General features: G+C 50.4%; 1 protein-coding gene across 4 annotated transcripts in view; it reads right to left on the bottom strand.

The window, feature by feature from the left end:
- Window positions 1-10: 10 nt before the first annotated feature.
- Window positions 11-21,890, bottom strand: part of ZNF862 (zinc finger protein 862) — a 37,457-nt gene continuing 15,577 nt past the window's right edge. For 3 of the 4 annotated variants that reach the window (XM_042974950.1, XM_007090914.2, XM_042974956.1), the window contains exons 5-9: window positions 21,122-21,299; window positions 8,254-8,358; window positions 4,805-6,919; window positions 1,421-3,266; window positions 11-549 (exon numbers count right to left, since the gene is read on the bottom strand). In XM_042974950.1, coding sequence (XP_042830884.1) covers window positions 3,091-3,266; window positions 4,805-6,919; window positions 8,254-8,358; window positions 21,122-21,299 — 2,574 coding nt within the window. In that variant the 3' untranslated portion in view covers window positions 11-549; window positions 1,421-3,090. Of the gene's footprint in view, window positions 550-1,420; window positions 3,267-4,352; window positions 4,477-4,804; window positions 6,920-8,253; window positions 8,359-21,121; window positions 21,300-21,890 lie in introns of those variants that run through there. The other variant, XM_042974954.1, reaches the window with a different exon arrangement.

Here is a 21,890-nt window from a genome sequence, read left to right as displayed (position 1 = left end):
CGCAAGCATGGGTCGAAATAAACGGCTTTATTCAGGGAGCAAAAAGTTGCGAATCCAACGTGGGGTTTTAAACCTCATTTGCACGTCTCTGAAGCCAGAAGAGGCTGCCGATATCGCCCTGAGTATCCTTGGCTGACGGGCACCTGAATGAGGGAATCGGCCAATCTTCACGCTGCCTTGCTAAATACTTAGCGCCCCAGGAACCCAACGTAGGCTTGAGGAAGAACCAAAAGGTCTGGGGTAGGTTACACTGTCTTAGGTGTCTGGCGAGGGCAGGGGGCTGAATTCCCTCCCACCTGGTCTCTATGGCTACTGAAATCAAACCATCAGTTATAATGCCGGTTACTCAGAACGTCAGACCCTCTGGGCATCAGGGGTGGGAGGACGCCAGGATCTGCGCCTGTTGCTGGTGCAGGAGGGTGGAGGCGTGGCTAGGACTCTGGCCAAAGGCTTGCTCCTTCTCTTCAGCTTGTTTTCTTGTGAGGCAAAAATAGGAAGCCTCTCCAACAAGGGTGTCTCCAGGCCCTGGATTTGAAATGCAGCAAGTGCCTTGAAACAAAACCAAAGAGGTCAGGCTGGGTAATAGTCTCCAGCAAAGGTGTTCACCACGTGTCAGCCCTGGGGTCCTGCACAAAAACGTCGGTAGGCCTCTGTGCCATTAACTAGGCTGCCTGTGCCTCTCAAGAAATGTGGACAGTGCAAATCGCTGCAAAACAAAAAAAAAAACAAAAAAACCCCACATTTTCCATCACCCGCTCCAAGGGGCCCAACTTTCTCAAAAGCTGGTATTGGAGGCTTCCTCAGTACATGGATGTGGAGGCTGGATGCTTCCCTACCTGGCCTCCACCTCAGCGCCTAGAGCTGCACAGGGAACTGTGTGTGTGGAGCTCACACACACAACACTGCTCGCGGGACTAGCCTCGTGCTCTGAGGATTCTTACAGGATGGAAGAGCCCCAGGGAGGATGCTTGCCAGAAAGTCACCTCGTTTGGGATCTATGGACAGGGTGGGGGCAACGACCCCTATTTTAAGGGGTCTTTCTCTCTTCCACCCCACCAATTTATAGCCCCAGCACCTCGCCTAGGGCAGAGTCCTGAACTCCCCACAGAACCTTATGTGAATGGGGGAGGGAGGCCTGGGCTCCCTCTCGGTGTGGACAGTAACACTGCCAGAGCTGCAGCTCTAAAGGCCCGTGGTATACCCCAGACCCCTGACCCTGGGGCTGGAAGAGAGGCATTTCCACAGACTAATAGAAGGCAGAAAGTGGGGACGAATTCCTGGTTCGCAGCTGAAGAAAACAGGAAGACAATGGCACTAAGGCTAAGTGCTAAAGGTGGGTGACGGGAAGGGAGAGTCAGAAACACTGGGAACCGGGGCGGGCCGGGGGGGGGGGTGGTGGTTAGAAGGCGACAGCCCATACCAGCATCTCAGAGGCTCTCAGCACCTCCCAGGACAGAGGAGAGAACAGAGCGATGGCTGAGGGCCAGGCGACTTAGCATGCAGCACAGGGCGGGGGGCCCCCGGCGCAAGGCCAGGACGCAGCACCATTTCCTGCCTGTCTAAAACAAGCAAAAGGCAGGGGTCAAACCTGCTCTCTAACCTCCCCTGGTTTCCTACCCAGGAAGGTTAGGAAGGCGGGACCCAGGCCCCACATCATCCCCAGCAGATAAGCAGCCTAGGAACCTGCCAAAACGAAGTGCCCTGGAGGGAAAAGTGCTTTGCTTCAGGGAGTGAGGGGAGAGGGGTGAGGGGGAGTGGGAACATAGTTGTGCAAGACACCCTTCTGGGCCTCCAGGGTAGTGCTCTCAAGCTTGAGTGAGCCCATGAAGTTCCTGGAGGACCTTGCTCCAAACTGCCCGTCGCTGAGCCCCAGTCCCAGATATCCGCTCAAGCAGGTAAGGAGTTGAGCATATTTAACAAGCACCCCTAGTGACTCCCAGGCTGGGTCCCAGAGAACTGGGAAGAGCGGACTAGGCCACCACGCTGATGGCACATTTAGGGAGCTCTGTTCCTGCAATAAGGACGTCGGTAGCAAGGGACGAGGACAAGGGCTGAAGGCAGCTACGTCCACTCTGTGCAGCCCGAGGTCTGACTTTTGGGGAGCTGGAGGCGCCGTCACTCATCAGCCCAGTGGCAGACCAGGAGCCAGCAGGCACTTGAATTCTCTGCTGCCACGTCATGGAGAGGGAAACTGAGGCACAGGAAAGAGGAAGAGATTCATTACGGTTGAACCTCTGCCTGCGGCAGAGCTGGGGCTGGAGCCCAAGCCTCCCAAGTGAAAGCGTGGACATGTCTGCTCCTCAGGAAACCAGGCTCAGGTCAAACATAAGTGCCGCCACCGCAGAGAAGCAGCAGGCTCCCTCCAGGAAAGACTTTTCCTCCATTGTCCCGGGATGACCTCTCTGGAGTGCTCTGTGGAGAGGGTTTGGCTTGCCCCTCCTAAGGGAGCCCCTGGAGGAGGTAGAGAAATTCTCTGGTACAAGTGTCCCATCTGAAGTTGAAGCTTCCCTGCTTCTGCTGTAGAGCCAGGGTGAGACCCAGAGCCGGGCCGGTGGTCCCTAGAGCCTGGTGATCCTCTGCCCTCACAGTGCCTCCTCCATGCCACTGAGGCTGTGGGCAGCCTCCCCAGAACGCTCCCCAACCATCCAGGGGGGATGCTGGGGTGGGGGGTGCTTCTGAAAGCCCCAACAGCCTCTCTCCCATTTCAGAGAAGTCCTCTTGCTACCAGATCATGGGGTGGAATATTTCATGATGGGATTATTTCCTGAAGCACCTTAAAAATGAATTTGAGCTAGGAACCTTTCTGCTTATTTAAGTGCCAGGAGGTCACCGTTGCTCAGAAAGGGGCCTTGGGAAGCAGGTTTGTGCTCCTGATTACCCTGCCTCTGGGAGGTGGGCTTAACTATCTTGTCGCTGCCCACTTCCTGGTGCTTGGAGAGCACCCCCCCCCCCCAAGCAAAGACTCTAGGGCAGCCTTGATTCTGCAAAGAGCCTGTCACCATGATTCCCAGGGGCAAGGCAGCAGCGGGGGGGCGGGAGGGGGGCCTCCAAGGCAATCCCTAGGATTCCTGCTCCGACGTGAGCTCTCCGTCAAGACAGCTTGGGGGCCTCTTGGCTGGTAGGGGGGTACAGGAGCCTGTCAGGAGGGTCCATGATGCAGTCCTTCAGGATCTCCACCGGCTCCTTGTAGGGTGGAACGGGCGGTTTCTGGGTCACAGCCTCCTCCACATAGAGTGCCCCCATCTTCTCCTTCCTGAGCCCTGGTCCTTGTGCGAGGGGAAAGAGAACCCACAGTTACACGGAGGGGAAAACAGATTAGATGACGACCCCTTCCCATATCCACTGTGCCCCAAGGAATGCTGGGTGAGAATGCAGAACAGCCTGGAGATATGACTGCGCTGCTCTTGGCAGACCTGTTCTAGACTTGCTCTGTTCTCTCACCCTGGGGTGGTGGGCCTCACCTGGGGCGATTCTGCCCTCCAGGGGACACGTGGCAATGCCTGGACACACTTCTGATCGCTACAACTGGGTGAGTGCCAAGGGGGCCCAGTGGGTATGTAAGGGGTGCAGGTCAGGGGTGCTGCTGGCGACCCAATCACACACAGGCCGGGCCTTACAACGAGGAACCTTCCAGCCCTCAGTGTCCACAGTGCTGAGGTTGAGAACCCTGCCTGGGAAGGAGGGCCTTATCCTATCAAATCCGGTAGTGCCCTGTATTTGCTTCAGATGTACTAGTCCCACCGCCCCCTGCAAAAGGGCACACTTGAGAGCACCCTTCACCCCCACATGGCTGGACACGGGGAGCAGCTCACTCAGCAAACGCGTGGGCGAAGGATTCACTCTCCAGCTCCCTACCTTTCTCCCCGTCTCCTCTCTCCACTTCCACCCCAGGCCCCTCCCCTTGCCCAGCAATGGGGCCAGGGCCGCCCTGCTTCCTGGGGAGCCCCTGGCAAGCCTGACACCCTGTCCGCAGCTGATGACCACAGACCGGGCGGTAACCACACAGGAGCACAAGCAATGGAAGGGGACCAGAAACAACAAGATGTCAAGGAAGAAACTTCATTGCTGTCACTGAGAAGTGACACACGAATAGCCTGGAGGCCCTCTTTGGTTTTCAGGGACTACTTGAAAAGAGGAGACTTGCTCACTTCAGACTCAGTAACTCACCTCCCATATAACATAAGCGTCCCTCCAGTCCGTCCCCACCCCGGCCCCCAGGCTAGCTGGGCTGTGCCCCCTCACAGATGCCTCCCTGCCCAGGATGCTCCAGCCCTCTCCTCCACCTAGAATCTTCTTCTCGGCCCCTCTGACCTGACTTCTTCCCTCCCGAAAGAGCCGACACAGCACCGCGGAGAACGTGAGCTCACTGCCCCAGCTTGTCCAGTCCTCTGGTTACTTCCAGTCCTGGTCTTAACCTTCAGAGGGTGCCGCTGGCATTAGGGGCCAGACGTTGTGCACTCGACACGTATTAATTCACTTTACAGAAAAAAAACCAAAGCACAATGCGATTAACCTGCCCGACGTCACACACTGGTTAGCGGAACCAGCGGGCAGACTGGCTCCGAAAATTCGTGCTCTCAGAACTACTCCCTGCTGCCCGCAGCAAGTATGCCCTGCCTCCCTAGCCGGATCATAAGCTCTGTGAGGGTAGATGTCGTGTCTCGCTCACCCACTGAGACCACGCCTATCGTGACAGCTGACACAGTGTCGAACACCTCCGTGTCCAAGGTCAGCATGGGATTGGGAAGATAAGATTCTCTCCCTTCGTTTTCCCACATCCAGGAACTCTGTCACACGGACTTACCCACATGGGAGCGAGGTGGCGCTTGGGCACAAGTGTAGACGTGGCTGAAACGCCGGCCTGAGGAGGTCAGGTACCAGTGCTGGATGGCGGGCTGGGGGTCGTACTCCGTGACTGCCACACCGTTCACTGCCGTCATCATGAGCATGTTGATCACCTCGTTGGAGAGCTTGGTCCTCTCGTCGGTCCTGATCCGGTTCATGGCACTGAAGCCCCGCTCACAGCAGGAGGTGGAGACGGGCACGCAGGCCACCACCGCCACCAGCCTGCTCAGCAAGGGGAACCGGTAGTGCTGGGCCAGGGCGTTCTTACACAGCATGGAGAACGGGAGGTTCTTGGCGATGGCTTTCAGGCCCAGCCACTCCTCCAGGAGTGCTTCCTCGCTGTACCCTGCAGGAAGGGAGAGCTCAAAGTATCTGGCAAGGGCAAGAATGTCATCGTTCCCGAAAGTGGCAAGTTCAATCCCACTTGGCCAGGCCATGGTGTCAAACACCTCCATGTTCTTGAGCTGCGGGGGCCGGTCTGTGTCAAACCTTTGCTGGAGGTACTCGATCCCGGTCAGGATCATTCTCTCCCTGTCCGCCTGGAACCGCTGCTCTGCCATCTGCATTCTGTCCAAGAAGATGCCATGGAGCCGCCCATCCCGGAAGCCGGCGTTGAACTCTTCCTCTTTGGGCCCTGCCTGGTGACGGAGGGTCTCCAGGGCCACGTAGGCCCGTCCCAGTGTGGAGTTCACCTCCGTAATCAGCACGATCTCCTTCTGGCACACCTCGGACAGAGGCCTGTAGATGCTCAGGAAGTCCAAAAGGAAGTGGCAGAACTTGACGAAATGGAAGCTTTTCATCAGCTTCAGCATGCCTCTGGCCCTGTGCCCGATCTGGCCCCCGGCTTCCGCCACGCCCTGGAGGTGCCTCGCCAGGGCCGGCCAGCTCACGATGAGCGCGTTCAACGTGCGCCTCTTGCTGGCCACCCACCTGACGGCGTTCAGGTCCTTCAGGCGGATGATTTCCTGCTCTAGGGGAGCCGCGCCTTCCTGCAGCTCGTTCAGCCTTTTATTCGAGGACTGATAAAACTTGAAGACGGTCCGAATGTGCCGGTCACACTTCTTCACCAGATCGATGCCCCCACAAGCGTCGACCACGGCCAGGTGCAGCCGGTGGGCGACGCAGTGGACAGGCAGCAGCTGGGGGATGACCTCCTGGAACTTTTCCACGAGGCCTCCTCTGCAGCTCAGCATGGTCGAGCCATCGGTTCCCAGGCCGACCACCCAACCGGGCTTCCGGAAGGGGATGTCCAGTTCATCCAGGGCAGAGATGATGGTCTCAAAGTATCCGTCCACCGTCTCACTATAGAGAGGGGCCAAAGTAATGTACGACTCTTTCACCTCCATGCCCTTAAAGTAGCGGATATAAATCCCCACGCAGGACTGGTCGGAGGCGTCCGTGGAGCTGTCCAACAACACACTCACACAAGGGGAGCTCCGGACATCCTCGAGGATCTCCTTCTTGAGAGTCTCAGAGATGTATTTGATGAACTGCGTGCACGCGGTGCGATTGCGGTACTTGCCCAAGATCATGGTCCCGGTGCTTTGGAGGAGTTGCAGGATCTTCTCAAAGTCATTCAGGGGCCTCGAGTGATACGCGATGGAGTAGGCGGCGTTGAAAAAGTGCTCCATGTTCGCCATCAGGTCACTGGAGATCTCTGGGACCGGGGCAGCCTGAGGGGTGTCTTCCTTGACTTCCACGGTGTTGACACAGAGCTTGTGTGCTTTGCTGACCTCGTGGTATTTCAAAGTCTCCACTTTAAAAGGCCCCGTGTAACCGCGGACTAACCGGGATGATTTGTCGTGGAGACTAGGTCTTTCTTTGCAAGCTGAACAGAAGAGCTTGGTCTCTTTGGGGTCGATTACTAACCACGGGAACTGCCCAAACCATGACCTCTGGATTGAACGGGGTCTGTAAGTCCTCTTGATTTTCCTGGGTCCATCTACTTCGACTTCACAAAGGCTGGGATTACTGTGGGAACTACGGGTCTCCACTGAAGGGGCCGGAAGCACTGTGGATTCTACAGCCAAGGCCGGTGCCTCTGCCTCTCTTCCGGCCACCATTTTCTTCTTCCCTTTGGAGCAAATACAAATGCGCTTAGTGTTGCTGCGCAGAACTCTGTAGCCTCCTATCAACTAGGATATCCAATTTAATGAGTATCCCTTATGCAAAGCAGAGCTGAATGTGATCTACCTTTCTAGAAATCATCAGTGACTTCTCTTTAAACCGTTCCCCATTGTTATCTGTGTAAGTCAGCTTGCGGTCTAAGAGAGGTCCACTGACCCTTGTGGGACCTTTAGCTAGCCTCCCTCTCTCCATCCACACAGCTACCCTGGGACCGTGTGACATCAGCTGCTAGCAAGCTTAATGAGCCACCTTGGCCATAGATGCTATTGGATAAACAAGTGACTTCAATCCTCTTTCGGGCACCACAAAGAAATGAGGTTAAGTATCCATAAGTCGTCTTACGAGCCTTAGAAAGAAGGAAGGTACAGGGGCGCCTGGGCGGCTCAGTCGGTTAAGCGTCCAACTCCAGCTCAGGTCGTGATCTCACAGTTTGTGAGTTCAAGCTCTGCATCGGGCTGTCTACTGTCAGTGCAGAGCCCGCTTCGGATCCTACGTCCCCCTCTCTCTCTGCCCTTCCCCCCGCCTCTCAAAAATAAGCATTTAAGGGGCGCCTGGGTGGCTTAGTCCGTTGAGCGTCCGACTTCAGCTCGGGTCATGATCTCATGGTTCGTGAGTTCGAGCCCCGCATCAGGCTCTGTGCCGACAGCTCGGAGCCTGGAGCCTGCTTCGGATTCTGTGTCTCCCTCTTTCTCTGCTCTTCCCCCACTCATGCTCTGTCTGTCTGTCTGTCTGTCTGTCTCTCTCTCCTTCAAAAAAATAAATAAAAACATTAAAAAAAATTAAAAAAATTAAAAAAAATAAACATTTAAAAAATCTTATAAAAAAAAAAAAGAAAGAAGGGAGGTACCGAAGTATTCGCAGTAGCTACTAGCCAATAAGCCCCTGACTGAGATACACAAAACAGTGAACTCTCACAGGCCAGGGTGCTGTCACTAAAAACTGGAGGGGGAGGGAAGAAGGGCGGCTTGCAGGCCTGCAGTCACAGAGTTCCTTATAACCAGTGTCTCCCACACATCGCCCCCACCAGCTCTACCACAGACCCCATTAGCATTCTGCTCATGAAAGGGCCTCGTTTTTCCCATACGGACCCCGTTTCCCAGGCTGTCTGACACTTGGACAGCACAGTTAAGTTTCTTACTCATCTTTGTCCACCAGGGCCTAAAACAAGGCCTGTTGCACAACAGAAGCAGGACAGGGATGGCTGAGTGAACACTGTGTGACCCGTCGTGGCCACGTGGGCCCCAGGATGTGCCCTTCAGAGCTCAGTAAGTCAAGACTCACCTGGAGGACGACCTTTCCCCCACTTGGGCCCGTTTGGGTCCTTGATCCAGGGCGCAGCCCGACGTTCCAGCTTCGAGATCAAGTCTGGTTTGGCAGCCGCAGGCCCTAATGCAGGGACGAAGAGTCACACTGAGGTCCCTGCTGTGGACCACCAAGTCAAGTAGCCCGCCCGAAGCTAGTCACGGAAACGGAAATACTCAGGGGTGGCTCTGGGTCTATCTCTTAAGAAAGTCTATTCAGCCAGGGCCACGATGAAAACATACGTACGTGGCAGGCCAATTTATGCATAAAGCCCGAGAGGCAGTCAGGTCCAGATGCTAACGTGCATCCCTTAGCCAGGATACATAACGTCCTTAGCTCCGCGGACCAGCCACTGGAGACAAGAGTCAGCTGATTGTATCTAGAGGAAAGGTGGGTGTCGGAGGAAACAGGATACAACAGGAGGAGAGAGGGCAGGGATGGTAAAGCCACGCGAGAAGAGTTAGACTGTCACGGGCACTATGCTGGCTCAAGTGCCCCCAGAGCCATCATGGCCGGCCTACGGGCAGGTGTCTTACTACATGAGTTATTTTCAAGGGGCACTTGGAAGGCCCCTTAAAAATGTCTGCCTTGGGGCGCCTGGGTGGCTCGGTCGGTTAAGCGTCCGACTTCGGCTCAGGTCATGATCTCACGGTCTGTGAGTTCGAGCCCCGCGTCGGGCTCTGTGCTGACAGCTTGGAGCCTGGAGCCTGTTTCAGATTCTGTGTCTCCCTCTCTCTCTGCCCCTCCCCTGTTCATGCTCTGTCTCTCTCATCTCAAAAATAAATAAACGTAAAAAAAAAAAAAAATGTCTGCCACCTGCAGAGGAACCTTAAATATGACTAGAAGCAGGTCAGGCCTTTGGGTTAAGCACTGCCCTTTATTTAAAAAATGAATATTCTCAGGGGTAGGCAAAGAAATTGATTTCTTGATTTAAAATAGGGGCGCCTGGGTGGCTCAGTCAGTTGAGTGTCTGACTTCGGCTCAGGTCATGATCTCGCGGTCTGTGAGTTCGAGCCCCGCGTTGGGCTCTGGGCTGACAGCTCAGAGCCTGGAGCCTGCTTCATATTCTGGGTCTCCCTCTCTCTCTCTCTGCCCTCTCCCACTCATGCTGTCTCTCAAAAATAAACACTAAAAAAATTTTTTTTAAATAAATAAATAAAATCCATTAATATCTACCTACATGCTTTGGTATGTGTGTGAATGTGTGTGTAAATTCCCTTTGGAAAGACAAATACAACTGCTAAGCGTGGGTGCTTCTGGGAAAATAGTGATTATTATCACTGTTCATCTCTAGGGTCACTTGAATACATTTATATATTTGTATCTGTTATGAGTGGGTATCCATATATTTACTACTAATAAAAATATAATTTAATACATTGTTAAAGTGCAGTAGACTGGATACATCCTTAAAACATGTCTAAAATGAGGGCAATGGAATAATAATAATAATAATACAAGGAAAAGTTACTGAACACCAGATGCTGGCAAAGTAGGTGGCAAGGAGAAAGAAGCGGATCTAATGGCAGAATCCCCCAGAGACTCGGGACGAGGGGCCATGAGCGGCAGAAGGTGGTGAGTAAGAAACGGGTAGAAAGGGCGGGCCCACAGTCTGCAGAGACCATTCCAACCCGGGTCGTCCCACCTGCCCCAGGAAACCAGAGAACACCGCCACCCCCACCTACCCTCACTTGAGGAGGAGAATGGAGATTTAGTCCACAGAAAAACAGAAGTGGGAAGGTTCCAGACCCGGGGAGGGTGGGGATAGTGGACAAAGAAGGAGAAGGGTCATGATAATGAAGAAAGAGTCTGTGTTGGGAAATGTGCACTACTCAGCTCCAAGAACACAGGCTTGGCTTCTGGCCCCAACCAGGGGACTTGGAAGAGTTTTCTTTTCTTCTTTTAAAAGTGTTTATTTATTATTTATCTTGAGAGAGAGAGAGAGAGAGAGAGAGAGAGAGAGAGTGTGAGTGCAGGGGAGGGGCAGAGAGAAAGGGAGAGAGAGGATCCCAAACAGGCTCTGAATACGGGGCTGGAACTCACGATCGATTGGTGAGATCATGACCTGAGCCGAAATCAAGAGTTGGATGCTTAACGGACTGAGCCACCCAGGTGCCCCTGGAAGAGTTTTCTTTGGAGAAAGAGAATTGCCCCTCCCTGTCCCCTTCTGCCCCAAAGGCCTCCGGGACATTGACTTTTGCAAGATTCTCAGTGAGACCTGCAGGCTCACAGCGGACACCCTGCAGTGAAACCCACCCCTTGATGAGTCCCAGCTGCACACAGAGCTTCCAGCCAAGGTTTGTCAAGGCTTTACTCTTAAACCTGGATGAACCACACGATATTTATTTAAGACAAGCCTCTGACATGAAACGGGTAGGAAAGAGATCGGAGGAACTAGAGAAACTGCAAGGAACGAAACAGATCTCCAAAAAACAAGCCTGAATTCCTGTTCCCAGAGAGAAAAGTCACGATAGTCACCCACGAAGAGAGTCATAGGGGTTCTTAGATTAAAAGTATGATAGAAGAGGGGCACCTGGGCAGCTCAGTTGATTAAGCTTTGGACTTTGGCTCAGGTCATGATCTCACAGTTCGTGGGTTCAAGCCCCATGTCGGGCTCTGTGCTGACAGCTCAGAGCCTGGACCCTGCTTTGGATTCTGTGTCTCCCTCTCTCTCTGCCCCTCCCCCACTCACGCTCTGTCTCTTTCTCCCTCAAAAATAGCATTAAAAAACAACAAAATACGATAGAACAAATGACAAAATTAAGTAGATTGTTAGCAAATAAAATTGAGAAAATCTCCAAGAAAGTAGAACAAAAAAGACAGAAGCAAAAAAGGAGAAGCAGAAGGAGGGAGAGGTGGGGAAGGAGAAGAAAATAAAACCAGAGGCTCAATTTAGGAAGTCCACTATCTAACTGATAGGGCTTTTTGGAGGAAAGAAAAGAGAAAATCAATAGGAAGAAATCATACAAGAATGTCCCCCCAAACCGGAAAATGCAAGTTTTCAAGTGGAAGGGAAGCACTAGGTACCCAGAACAAGAAGTGAAAAGTCACTGATGCTATAAACACTTCAGAACACTAGACTAGATCTTGAAAACTTTCAGAGTAGAATAAAACAGGCTGTGTTCAAAGATTTAGTTAGAAAAAGGTATTTAGGGGCGCCTGGGTGGCTCAGTGGGTTAAGCATCTGACTTAGGCTCAGGTCATCATCTCGTGGTCCATGAGTTCGACCCCCATGTCAGACTCTGTGCTGGGAGCTCGGAGCCTGGAGCCTGCTTCGGATTCTGTGTCTCCCTCTCTTTCTTCCCCTCTCCTGCTCACATTCTGTCTGTCTCTCTCTCAAAGATAAACATTAAAAAAGAATTTAAAAAAAAAGGTATTTTAACTTCTCTTCAGCACCAGTAAAACCTAAATGCAATGCTTTCAAAATACTGAGGAAACTATTTCCAAGCTACCATTTTTTTTTTTTAGTGTTTATTTTTGAGAGAGAGAGAGCAGGGGAGGGGCAGACAGCAAGGGGGACAGGGGATCTGAATCGGGCTTCGCACTGACAGCACAGAGCCCAATGCAGGGCTCGAACTCACGAACTGTGAGACCATGACTTGAGCCAAAGTTGGACACTCAACCAACTGAGCCATCTAGGCGCCACCCACCGCCCCCCCCCCCCCACCAAGTTACCAATTGGAAAGCAGCATAAGGCATGTCCTCCCATGCAGCCTTTCTTGGGAGGTTACTGGAAGATGTGCTCCAAAAAATGAAGATCTAAACCTGGAAGAGATACAGCCAGGGGACAGGAGGGGGACAAAGGGAACTCTGAGGCCACAGCTGTGCAGGCCTAAAGAATAACCAGCTTGTCGGACAGGGCAGGAGAATGGAGACCTGATAACAGAAGCCCCCGGGGAAAGAATGAAATTGATCAGTCACAGGATGTCTGAGCATGTGGAAAAGCTCTTCAGAGGAGGTTTAGAATTCCGCTGGACAGTTGGAGAAGAATTGGCAATAGTACAGAAAACTAGCAAAAAAAAAAAGAAAGAAAAAATTTCAATTTCAGGGGGGGAAAATCCTACAAGGAAAATCATCATACTATGCCACTTTGATCAGAAATAAATAATACATCATCATAATTATGCAAATAATTTACATTGAATTAACCAAAACAGCATGATATACTTGTTCTGAGAGGATTGAGGGACAGAGTGGGGGCCCAGGGTGGCGTAAGAGGGCCGGATCTTCATCATCCACAGTAGGAATCAAGAGCGAGTATCACTCTAAAATCAACAAACCAGGAACAGCAACAGACATACTAAAGTGTGAGTCTGCCCGTCTGTTTTGGTTCAAGGTCCAAAAGATAGGAGGGACGCCCAGGTGGCTCAGTCAGTTAAGTTGTCTGACTTGGGCTCAGGTCATGATCTCTCCGTTTGTGAGGTCAAGCCCGTCACTGGGATAAGTGCTGACAGCTCAGGGCCTGGAGCCTATTTTGGATTCTGTGTCTCTCTCTCTCTCTGCCCCTCCCCCACTCACGCTCTGTCTCTGTCTCTGTCTCTCTCAAAAATAAATACGCATAAAAAAAATGAAAAAAAAAACAAAACAAAAAAACCAAAAAGATAGGAGCCAACTGTCCCCCATCCCAAAGCTAGACCACTGAGGCCTGACTTGGAAAGTGGGTGGTTGAAACACTGGGCTGGGACCCAAGCCCTCGACACAGGGAGTCGGTGCACTGGGAGTGAAGAGGACAGGAAGCTGGATACTAGAGATGTTTCTGGAAATAGATGTCAAGTACACTGTGAGGACCCCTCCCATACCATGGAGAGAGGTGGCACGAGCTTTCTCCTGACCTTAAGCCTAATGGGGATGACATCCTGACCTTTATCTCCTGGGCTATGGGGCTCCTCATGAATCCAGGCCTGGAAAAGACTAAAAGGCAGAATCTGATGGGCTCCTTCATGGCGGCCATGTTGGGAACAGCCTACATTCCCAGACTTTGTCGGAGCAAAGGATACCTAAGTGTTTTCCATGCTCCAGATGTGGGCCCCTGAGGGAAAGAGAAGGGTCTGGAGCCACTTCCAGGGACTCTGCCCATGACTGCCTGTTGGCAGCCCAGGAATGAGCCACTATGGGGCTGACGGCCAAAACAGACATTCACCGTGTAGAACAGGTGGCAGTAAGGGATGGCGGGGGAGCGTAGAGCCCACAAACTCACCCAGAGAATCAGCTTTCAACTATCCGAGCCACGAGTGGAAGCCAGGTAAAAGCTTTGTGGCACCTCTCCTCCCCACTCACCCACCACTGCGCCCCCCACCCCCGCCCCGGACACACCAGAAGTCCCGGGCCAGGCGGAGGTTAGGAGGAGAACTCCCTTCTTCCTACACAAGACACCAGATTCCAGACCAGAGGCAGGTGGAGTGGGAAGGGGCAAGAAACTTCAGCTTTAGACGAAGTCCAGATAGTTTACTACCCGACAAAGCCTACACTTTTACTTCCTAACTTTGCAGAGGGGGTAAATTTTTGTGCCATTTAAAACTTATAGTGTCAATAATAATACAAGAAACTCCAATCATTTACGTTTTGTCCTGTTTGTTTTCTCACTCATATGTTCGTGTGCCCTCCCCTCCCCTCTTTCTCTCCTCTCTCTGCATACATGTATGAATAATACGTAAATATTACATAGGTGATATTTTTCTGAACCATTGAGACTACACTCTTTTCATACCCCCTTTTATCCCTAAATACTTCTGCACGTATCACTCAAGAAAAACGACATTCTCTCATGGGGTAGGTGGAATTCTAACATGAGCTCCAGGGACCTTGGCCCTTCCTGATCCCTACCCTTTGCAGTGTGGGTGGAACCTGTGACCTGACCTCATACCCGTGGGTATGTGGCATGACGTGGCAAAAGAGAGGTTATGTGGCTGACTCACCTAACCACATCAACCCTTTAGAAGCAGAGAAGTCAGAGCTTCAAAGCATCAACAGGGGCACCTGGGGGGCTCAGTCAGTTAAACACCCAACTCTTGACTTTGGCTCTGGTCATGATATGGTTCATGGGATCGAGCCCCGTGTTGGGCTCTGTGCTGACAGTGTGGAGCCTGCTTGGGATTCTGTCTCTCTCCCTCTCTCTCTGTCCCTCCCCGGCTCACACGTCTGCACTAGCTCTCACACACTCTCTCTCTCAAAACAAATAAATAAACTTTCAAAAACAAAGCAGGGGCGCCTAGGTGGCTCAGTCGGTTAAGCATCCGACTTCGGCTCGGGTCATGATCTCATAGTTCGTGAGTTTGAGCCCCGTGTCAGGGTCTGTGCTGATAGCTCTGCTTCGGATTCTGTGTCTCCCTCTCTCTCTGCTCCTCCTCTGCTCACACTCTGTCTCTCTCTCAAAAATAAATAGAGATTTAAAGAAACTTTTTTAAAACAAAGCAAAACAAAGGACCAACAGGATTCGACACACTGTTGCTGGCCCAAGGATGGAGAAGGCCGCATGGAAGGGACAGAGGGCAGCCTGCAGGAGCTGAGAATGACCCCTGGTCAAAAGCCAGCAAGAAAACAGGGACCTCAGTCCTACCACTGAGAAGGAACTGGATTCTGCCAACAGCCTGGATGCTCTTGGCAGTGATTGTTCCCAGAACCTCCTGATAGGAGCCAGTCTGATGGACACCTTGACTGTGGCCACGTGAGACCCTAAGCAGTGAACGTAGCTGAGCCCATCTGGACTTCTGACCTCCAGAACTTCAAGATAATAAATGGGTTAAAAATTTAGCCACTAAATTTGTGATATTTATTTATTGTGTGGCAACGGATCTCACCCGGCTAAAGGGAAACCAAAATGGAGGCCACAATTTGAACAGACCCCCTAAACCATTCATAATCACGTAACCAAATCTTTAACTGCCCCAATTTCACCTAAACGGGGGCGTTGACCCTAAACAAAACTGAAGCTTTCTTCATAGCACTGTGACCTTACGGCTTCCAAGCCAGCCGGCTGCGCACAAGAAAACTTACACAGTGCTACTACTCTAAAAAGAACAGAAGTTTCTAGTAACGAATCACAATTTAAAAAACCAAACAACATACTCCCTGAATTCTAACTGCTGAGAGTCAAGCTCTTAACCACTTTGGGTGTGAGGCCTCCCTGTTCACGAACAGTTGGTTTCTTGTTCAATATAATACTCGTATCACTTAAAGCTCTCTGAATTTTCTTTTGACCACCCAAAGAGTGAGGAGGAAAGAACCACATGCACAGAGCTGATCCAAACAAGTAGCGGTGGCAAAGAATAAAGCTGTATTACGAGTGTAAACTATGAGGTTCGCTCTTTGAAAAAATAATGTCTGTGTGTATTTCTTAGAAATAATGAGGCACATTACTAGAAGAAACAGCTAGAAGACTTTGGGGAGGAGGACCCAGCAACAGAGAAAGCTGGGATAGGGTACTGTCATTTTGTGGTATAAGTCCTGTTAGAACTACTTAGGTTTCAAAAACATGATTATGGAGAAATATTTGTAAATAAAAACTGGAAACACACAGGAGACTGAATATCCCTGAATCTGTTCGCCTCAGTTCTATTCTCCTTGGGGACCGGCCACCTTTGCCTGCCCCGCCACCGCCACACCAGGCCCAGGGGTACTGCGCCCCAACTGGACCTCTTGGAAGCTGTGGCTAAAATGCTGCCAAAACCCTCTCCTTTTTGTTCCCTTCAGAACGAGGGAGACAGAAGGGAATTTCAAACAAATTTTTCTACGTCTTAGTAATGGAAAAAGGGCAAAGGGGCCCTAACTACAACAAGTGCATGTGCATGCACACACACACACACACACACACACACCCTCCATAAAAGTTCATAGAAATGGTTTGGCTTGCAAAAACGGACTTCTGATCCTTCCAGGCTACCTCCGTCCGAAGGCTGGCAGGCCCTACCCATGAGTCGGCTGGGAGAAGCTGCCTTGGGTCGCTCCCTGTCTCCTGCACAGCCCCCACTGTACAGCAGCTGCCTCCCTACACATCACGTGAGCCATTCGAGCTCCCACTCGTCTCTCACCGAGGCCCTCCTACTAGGTTTTGGTTTCCACCTAGTGGCATGACTTCTTGCCCCCAGCTCTGTGAGTTCTGGCTGTAGCTGATGAACGCGCCCGTAGAAAGGGCAGTGCCCACCTGAAGTGTGTGACCTGCCCCTTGGCGTGGGGTGACACTCTTACTAATAAAAAAAAGGGCTACCGCATAGGCCCTATATTGGCAGGTCTACTTCTGTCACTGACAAATACTAGTTTCTTAACAGCAGGATCTGAGTTTCCTTTTAGGGGGGGAAACAAGAGACATCATCAAATATGACCAAACTCTGAAACCAGAATTTAAAGCATGGAAGTAAAAGCATAGTCAGAAGCTCTGTAGAGTGATAAGTAGCTCGAAATAAGCAAGTCTACGTACGAAAAGGGCGAAATAGCAAAGCATTAAAAACAAAACACAAACCTCTTCTTTTCTCCATAAACAAAGTGACTGTCCTCTACAGGTTCAGTCCTATTGATGAGACAGCTGATGAGACCGAGGAGGGTGTGACAGGTGGGGGGGGCCTCCCCTGGAAACATTCTCTCTGTTGAAAAGCTTCAGTCTGTACAATTTAACTGTCAACAACTGACAGAAATTAATATTAAGTTCGACTATATCAAACTGAGACTTTTTTTTTGAGAGAGAGAGAGAGAGAGAGAGAGAGCGCATGAGCAGAGGGGCAGAGGGGGAGAGAGAATCTCAAGCAGGCTCCAGGCTCAGCACGGAGCCCAATCCAGGGCTGGATCCCATGACCCTGGGATCGCGACCTGAGCCGGAATCAAAAATCAGACACTCAACCAACTGAGCCACCCAGGTGCCCCGAGACCTTTTAAAAACAGGTACAATAGTTATAAAATCTGAAAGAACAAATCTACTAACCGTAAACCCTAACAAGAGCAATGGAAGAATTAGCTGGGCTTCCTGAAAGGATCAGAGCAAAAGGAAATCAACAGCAAGAATGTGCTGCGATGCAGCTTGATGACCATCAGACCCCAAAGACCCACCACAGCAACTACAGCATGAACTACAATGAACTACAGCAACAATGAACTACAACAACATGACCTGATCACATGGGACAGCCAGGCCCCTTTCTCCAGCCAGTTCCCCTGGATGGAGGGAACTAACCGTGACCTCCAGAGAAAGTCTGAAAGAGCCAGGCAAACTAGTAACTTCCAGCAAGGGGGATTGGGGATGGGAGTGGAGACTTCTAGAAAATTCTTGTACTGTTCAAATTCTTAAAATAATCTCACCTCATATTTGGTGTTATTACTATTATTATATTAACAATATGATTAGCACAAATCTTGAAAAGAGAGGGAATCCAAGTGCCCGTAAACACCTACAAAGCAGGGAATGGAAGGAGTATAAGGCACATGGAATGCACAGAATAGAATAGAAAGAATTTCAGTTTCTCCGTTTTCCAGGTAGATGGTCGGGATTCCCAGGCCTGCTTTCTCATCTGAAAATGCTACTACTACCTGCCGTAGAGGTTTGCTTTAAGGATGAGAGAGAACATATATAAAAGACTCAACACAGGACCAACGCTCAGTAGATGCTCAGTGGACAGCAGAAACCACTGTTATTATTTCCACACAGGAGAATAAAAGAAAAACACAGAAGCTTCCTGTAATACCCAGTATAAGCAGATCATCAGAATATTTGAAGATAAAATATAAGAAGCATCAAAAATGGATGGGAGGGGTGTCTGGGTGGCTCAATCAGTTAAGCGGCTGACTCTTGATTTCGGCTCAGTCATCATCTCACAGTTTGTGAGTTCGAGCCCCACATCAGGCTCTGCGCTTGGGATTTTTCTCTCCTCCTCTTTCTCTGCCCTTCCCCATCCATGCTCTATCTCTCTCTCCCTCAAAAATAAATAAATAAACATATATTTTAAAAGCCTTTAAAAAATGGATGGGAGATTTTTTTAAAGGCTAATAGAACTTCTCTTGGCTGCAAAAATTATAATGGGGTTTTCTTTTTCACAAATTGTGTTCACTCCAAGGAGTTCTTTTTGTAGAAAAATAATTGAAAGCTAGTACCAAATAATATGTGATTTTCAACTCTTAAAGTACTTGTCACAGGAGAATAAAGTATGGGAGGGAAAAAAACTCACCAAAGCAAAACGAATAGCACCTCCACTGTTTCAACACTATTTTATATCCCAAATACCAGCCCAATGCCCTTTAACACAGGTCATTTTTAAACATACAAATCATTTATGTTTGGCCCCACTTATATTCTCAAGCCTCCTTAAAATACTTTTATTTATTTTTAATTTTATTATTTTTTAATTAAAAAATTTTAATGTTTATTTTTGAAAGAGAGAGAGAGCATGCATGAGCAGGGAAGGGGCGGAGAGAGAGAGAGAGAGACACAGAATCCGAAGCAGGCTCCAAGGCTCTGAGCTGTCAGTACAAACAGTTGATGCGGGGCCCAAACCCATGAACTACAAGATCATGACCTGAGCCAAAGTTGGACGCTTAACTGACTGAGCCACCGAGGCGCACCTATTTTTATTTTTTTTAATATTTATTTATTTTGAGAGAGACAGATAGAGTGTGAGTGGGGGAGGAGCAGCAAGAGGGAGAGGCAGAGAAAGAGAGAGAGAGAGAGAGAGAGAGAGAGAGAGAGAGAGAGAGAATCCCAAGCAGGCTCCACACTGTCAGCACAGGGCCTGATGTGGGGCTCATTCCCACAAACCGTGAGATCATGACCTGAGTCAAAATCAAGAGTTGGGTGCTTAACTGATTGGATCACCCAGGTGCCCCTATTTCTAGACTTCTGTGCCCATTTTAATTTCTCAGACGACTAAAGAGGATGTCCCCATTCTCTATAAAGCCTTCCTGACTCTTGCCTGCTACCCTCAAGCAAAATTAATTGCCCTTCCTCTGATGATACTTATTGTTCATCCAACTAAGCATAACCAAGATGGGACTGTCCCTTATTTCCCCCAGTTAGCTAAGATCTCCCCATTCCTAGGGCATCTGGGTGGCTCAGTCGGTTAGGCATCTGACTGTTGGTTTCGGCTCAGGTCATGATCTCACAGTATGGGAGTTCGAGCCCCGCATTAGGCTCTGTGCTGACAGTGCAGAGCCTGCGTGGGATTTTCTCTCTCCCTCCCTCTCTGCCCCTCCCTGGCTCGCTGTCTCTCTTTCTCTCAAAACAAACAAACTTTAAAAAAAAAGAATTACAAAATATTATATATAAAAAAAGATTTCCCCATTCCTAACCGACATAAATTCAAAAGAAAATGAGCACGTGCTTATGTTGTATGCTGTCAGCCCCGATGGTGGGAGACACCCTGTTGTCAACATCAGTTAGCACTGCTTTCACGACAACGTTCCGCAGGGGCTCTGAGGGCAAGGCACGTCACTACTGTGCATTCCTTTCAAGGAAAACCCAACTTCTCATACGTGGTGTGTATTTCTTAAAAATGAATTTCCCCTTCATTCTCACTGCTTTTAAACAGTTCTAGGGGCACCTGGGTGGCTCGGTCAGTTGAGCGTACGACTTCAGCTCGGGTCATGATTTTCCAGTTCATGAGTTCGAGCCCCACATCGAACTCACTGCTGTCAGCCTGTCAGCCCAGAGCTGGCCTCAGGTCCTCTGTCCCCCACTTACGTTCGCCCCAAAATAAATAAATATTTAAAAAGTAAAAATAAACAGTTCTAGAGGTAGTGATGCTCTTTGAAGGCATACTTTGTACAAGTGCCCGGGGCCTAAGGCAAGATTACAACACCTCTATTATCACACAAGAAACCAGTTTTTACATCACTTCTGAATGTTCGGGGAGCCACTTAAAAATTCTGAACAATGAGAACAACAAGCACACGGGTCAGGAATGTTCAGAAAATAATCCGTATCTTGGCTGCGCATGAAAGGGCAGGATAAACCAAGGGCTAGGACGTCAGTTGAGTCACAGATATTCTTAGTTCTTACTCCACGGAAGTCACGATACAGATTGCTGCTGGGATTCCTGAGTTCTGTCCAGCTGCCCGTTCTGTAAGGTTGCTGTTATCACATATGCTAGTCAGTAAGTAAGAGCTTTAGAAGAAGAAAAGTCGCCTTCCCATTTCGATGCCGCATGAGAACCCTGGGTGGAGGAACGGGAAGCAAAGAGAACAAGAAGCAGAGGCAAGAGACAGCACTGTCCCAAGAAGGTAACAAACACTGCTGCGTTCCTCATGCGCCGGTGCCCGACCTAGCGACACCGCGGCCAAAGGCCACCAGCCCTTGCCGGCCCCTGGGCGTAATGCCGCGGGCCTGGCATAGACAGAAGGGAGGGCGCCTCCATGCCTTCGCTCACACCGTCCCTCCCTCTGTCATTTCTGGACGCCCTTCCTTCTGCCCGTCTGCCTGGTTTTCCAACTTCAGACTCTGTAAAGGCTTTCCTGGTCCCTCCCTCCGACGCCCAGCAAAATGAAATCACTCTTCTTTAGCGGCCTCAGGGCACTTTTCCCGAACCTCTTTCACGGAGCCTGTGTTACTTTCTAGCTTCTTATTCAAGTGTCTGTCTCTCCCCCAAACCTGCCAGCCCCTCAAAAGCAGAGACCTTCACTGGTGTTCAGCTGGCACGTGGGAGGGATTCAGCATGTCTGGTGGAGGGTGAAAGATGGACGGGCGGGAGCGTGGGGAGGGGGTGAGTAGCGTCCCAAAGCCAGGAGAGAGCTCTGAGGTACAAAAAATATAATCTCTCTCCGCCAATGTACAGGGAGAGGGTAGAAATGGGAAGATGGCCACAAGCCACAGCTGCCCTTGTGGGGTTCCCATGTCAGATGGTGGTGGCAGACAAGGGTCTACGTGAGTCTTTACCCAGGGAAGCCAACAGCTCATAATTCATCCGCATCACGTCTCTGTACAGCTCCTTCTGCCGCTTGACTAGCATGCCCCACTCCTCCCGGGTGAAATACACCGCCACATCCTCAAACACCACCGGGAGCTCCTCAAACACCACAGGAACCTCCTCAAACAGCCCCTCTTCAGAAGGATCCTGCAACAAAGAGCAGCAGTCACTCAACACGCCTCTTGTGCCAGACACCCAGTGGGATGCTTTCAAGGTCCTTCGTAAGGACCTTCTCAAGGCCCGTCTCTCTTGGGAGGCTTGCCAAGAGGCCCAGATGTACTCTGAGGCAGCACTGTACCCAGCCAAAGTCAAAGAAGCAAATTTGCAAGGCCCAGAGTTAGTAGGTGAAAAAACCAACCAACCAAACAAACAAAAAACCAAATGAGCCTCAGTCTGATCCCGGGGTCTCCTAGGAGGAAATAAAAGTGCTGAAGAACAGGGGTCCTGGAAGAGCTTACGACTGCACCCCTCCCTGTAAGGTTCTAAGGGGCTGCCTTCTATTCATCTGTGACTACAATGATGACCGTCTGCCTCCAGGAGCACCTGCTAAGATTTCCCACTGGGATGGGAAGGAAGAAGAAGTCGTACAGAAGAACGAAAGATGCTTATATTCAGTGACGAGGTTTACACGTGCCTTCCTGCTAAAGGAATTCAGATTATAAATGGTTAGACATATTTATTAGCTCCTAATACCAAACACTAGATGGAATATGAACATGAAGAGAAACGAGCTCTGTT

Source organism: Panthera tigris, chromosome A2 (assembly GCF_018350195.1).
Source record: "Panthera tigris isolate Pti1 chromosome A2, P.tigris_Pti1_mat1.1, whole genome shotgun sequence".
In the NCBI taxonomy this organism is placed as follows: Eukaryota; Metazoa; Chordata; class Mammalia; order Carnivora; family Felidae; genus Panthera; species Panthera tigris.
The sequence above is the reverse complement of the archived record's forward strand: the minus strand, read 5'-3'. Positions and strand labels throughout refer to the sequence as shown.